Source organism: Micropterus dolomieu, linkage group LG11 (assembly GCF_021292245.1).
Source record: "Micropterus dolomieu isolate WLL.071019.BEF.003 ecotype Adirondacks linkage group LG11, ASM2129224v1, whole genome shotgun sequence".
NCBI classification, from domain to species: domain Eukaryota; kingdom Metazoa; phylum Chordata; class Actinopteri; order Centrarchiformes; family Centrarchidae; genus Micropterus; species Micropterus dolomieu.
In genome coordinates, this window is record NC_060160.1 from 234151 (window position 1) to 236420 (window position 2270).

Below are 2270 nucleotides of genomic sequence, written 5' to 3' on the forward strand. Positions count from 1 at the left end.
GACACATGAACACATGAACACACACACAGACACATGAACACACATGAACACACACACAGACACATGAACACACACACAGACACATGAACACACATGAACACACACACAGACACATGAACACACACACACACACACACAGACACACACACACACACAGACACATGAACACACACACAGACACATGAACACACACACAGACACATGAACACACAGACACACACACACAGACACATGAACACACAGACACATGAACACATGAACACACACACAGACACATGAACACACACACAGACACATGAACACACACACAGACACATGAACACACAGACACACACACACAGACACATGAACACACAGACACATGAACACATGAACACACACACAGACACATGAACACACACACAGACACATGAACACACACACAGACACATGAACACACAGACACACACACACAGACACATGAACACACAGACACATGAACACATGAACACACACACAGACACATGAACACACACACAGACACATGAACACACACACAGACACATGAACACACACACAGACACATGAACACATGAACACACACACAGACACATGAACACACATGAACACACACACAGACACATGAACACACACACAGACACATGAACACACATGAACACACACACAGACACATGAACACACATGAACACACACACAGACACATGAACACATGAACACACACACAGACACATGAACACACACACACACACACACAGACACATGAACACACACACAGACACATGAACACACACACAGACACATGAACACACAGACACACACACACAGACACATGAACACACAGACACATGAACACATGAACACACACACAGACACATGAACACACACACAGACACATGAACACACACACAGACACATGAACACACAGACACACAGACACACGAACACACACACACACAGACACACACACACACACACACACAGACAGGTAAACCTCTGTGTGTTCAGGTGAGTCAGGTGACTCGGGGCTGAGAGCCACAGACAGGAAGTCAGACAGACGACAGGTGTACAGAAGAAAAGCAGCCTGGTGCTTTAACATGAGCTGTTCGGACCAATGAGCGATCGCTATGATCAAATCTGTTCTGATTGGTCCGTCAGACTCTGTGCTCACCGATGTCTGAGGTGACGCTTCGCTCCTCGGGCTCTGATCGGTCAGTGGAGTCGTTCTGGGCGGGGTCAGATGGAGGGGGGCGGCACATCTCCGAGATCATCCTGGACATCAGCTGCTGCTCCACCCTGAACACAAAACCAACAAACTGTCAGGGCCACCAGGATCCAGCTCAGTCCAGTTGAGTCCGGTTCAGTCCGGTTTGGTCTAGTTGAGACCGGTTTCTCACCATTCCACCAGCCGGTTCTCCAGGGCGTCTCTTCGCAGGTCGAGGCCCAGGACGGAGGCCTGATCCTGGGCAGGGAGGGCAGAGCGGGCCTGGGGAGGGAAGACCGGACCCTGATACAGGACCGGAGGGGGAGACGGACCTCCATCCAACTCCACCGCCTCCTCCCCGACCACACTCACCTCCTCCTGCTGAGAGAGAGGACAGACGGGAGAAAGGCGCTGCAGAAGAACGACTTCACATGTTTGGATCAGACGGAAATCAGTAAACGACCCAAACTGACTGAAGCATGACCTCAAAACCGAGGAGGAGGAGGAGGAGAGGAAGGAGGAAAGGAAGGAAGGAGAGGAAGAAGGAGGAGGAAAGGAAGGAAGGAGAGGAAGAAGGAGGAGGAGGAAAGGAAGGAAGGAAGGAAGGAAGGAGGAAAGGAAGGAAGGAAGGAGGGAAGGAAGGAAGGAGGAGGAAAGGAAGGAAGGAAGGAAGGAAGGAGGAGGAAAGGAAGGAAGGGGAGGAGGAGGAGGAGGAGGAGGAGGAGGAGGAGAGGAAGAAGGAGGAGGAGGAGGAGAGGAAGGAGGAGGAGGAGAGGAAGAAGGAGGAGGAGGAAAGGAAGGAAGGAGAGGAAGAAGGAGGAGGAGGAAAGGAAGAAAGGAAGGAAGGAAGGAAGGAAGGAAGGAAGGAAGAAGGAGGAGGAGGAGGAGGAGGAGGAAAGGAAGGAAGGAGAGGAAGAAGGAGGAGGAGGAGGAGGAAAGGAAGGAAGGAGAGGAAGAAGGAGGAGGAAAGGAAGGAAGGAAGGAAGGAAGGAAGGAAGGAAGGAGGAAAGGAAGGAAGGAAGGAAGGAGGAAAGGAAGGAAGGAAGGAGGGAGGAGGAAAGGAAGGAAG

At 51.2% G+C, this 2270-nt stretch overlaps 1 protein-coding gene across 2 annotated transcripts in view; it reads right to left on the bottom strand.

The window, feature by feature from the left end:
• Positions 1–2270, bottom strand: part of kiaa0586 (KIAA0586 ortholog) — an 88226-nt gene that overhangs the window by 61914 nt on the left and 24042 nt on the right. For both annotated transcript variants that reach the window (XM_046062667.1, XM_046062669.1), the window contains exons 13-14: positions 1395–1582; positions 1169–1293 (exon numbers count right to left, since the gene is read on the bottom strand). In XM_046062667.1, the coding sequence (XP_045918623.1) occupies positions 1169–1293; positions 1395–1582 (313 nt within the window). The remainder of the gene's footprint in view (positions 1–1168; positions 1294–1394; positions 1583–2270) is intronic.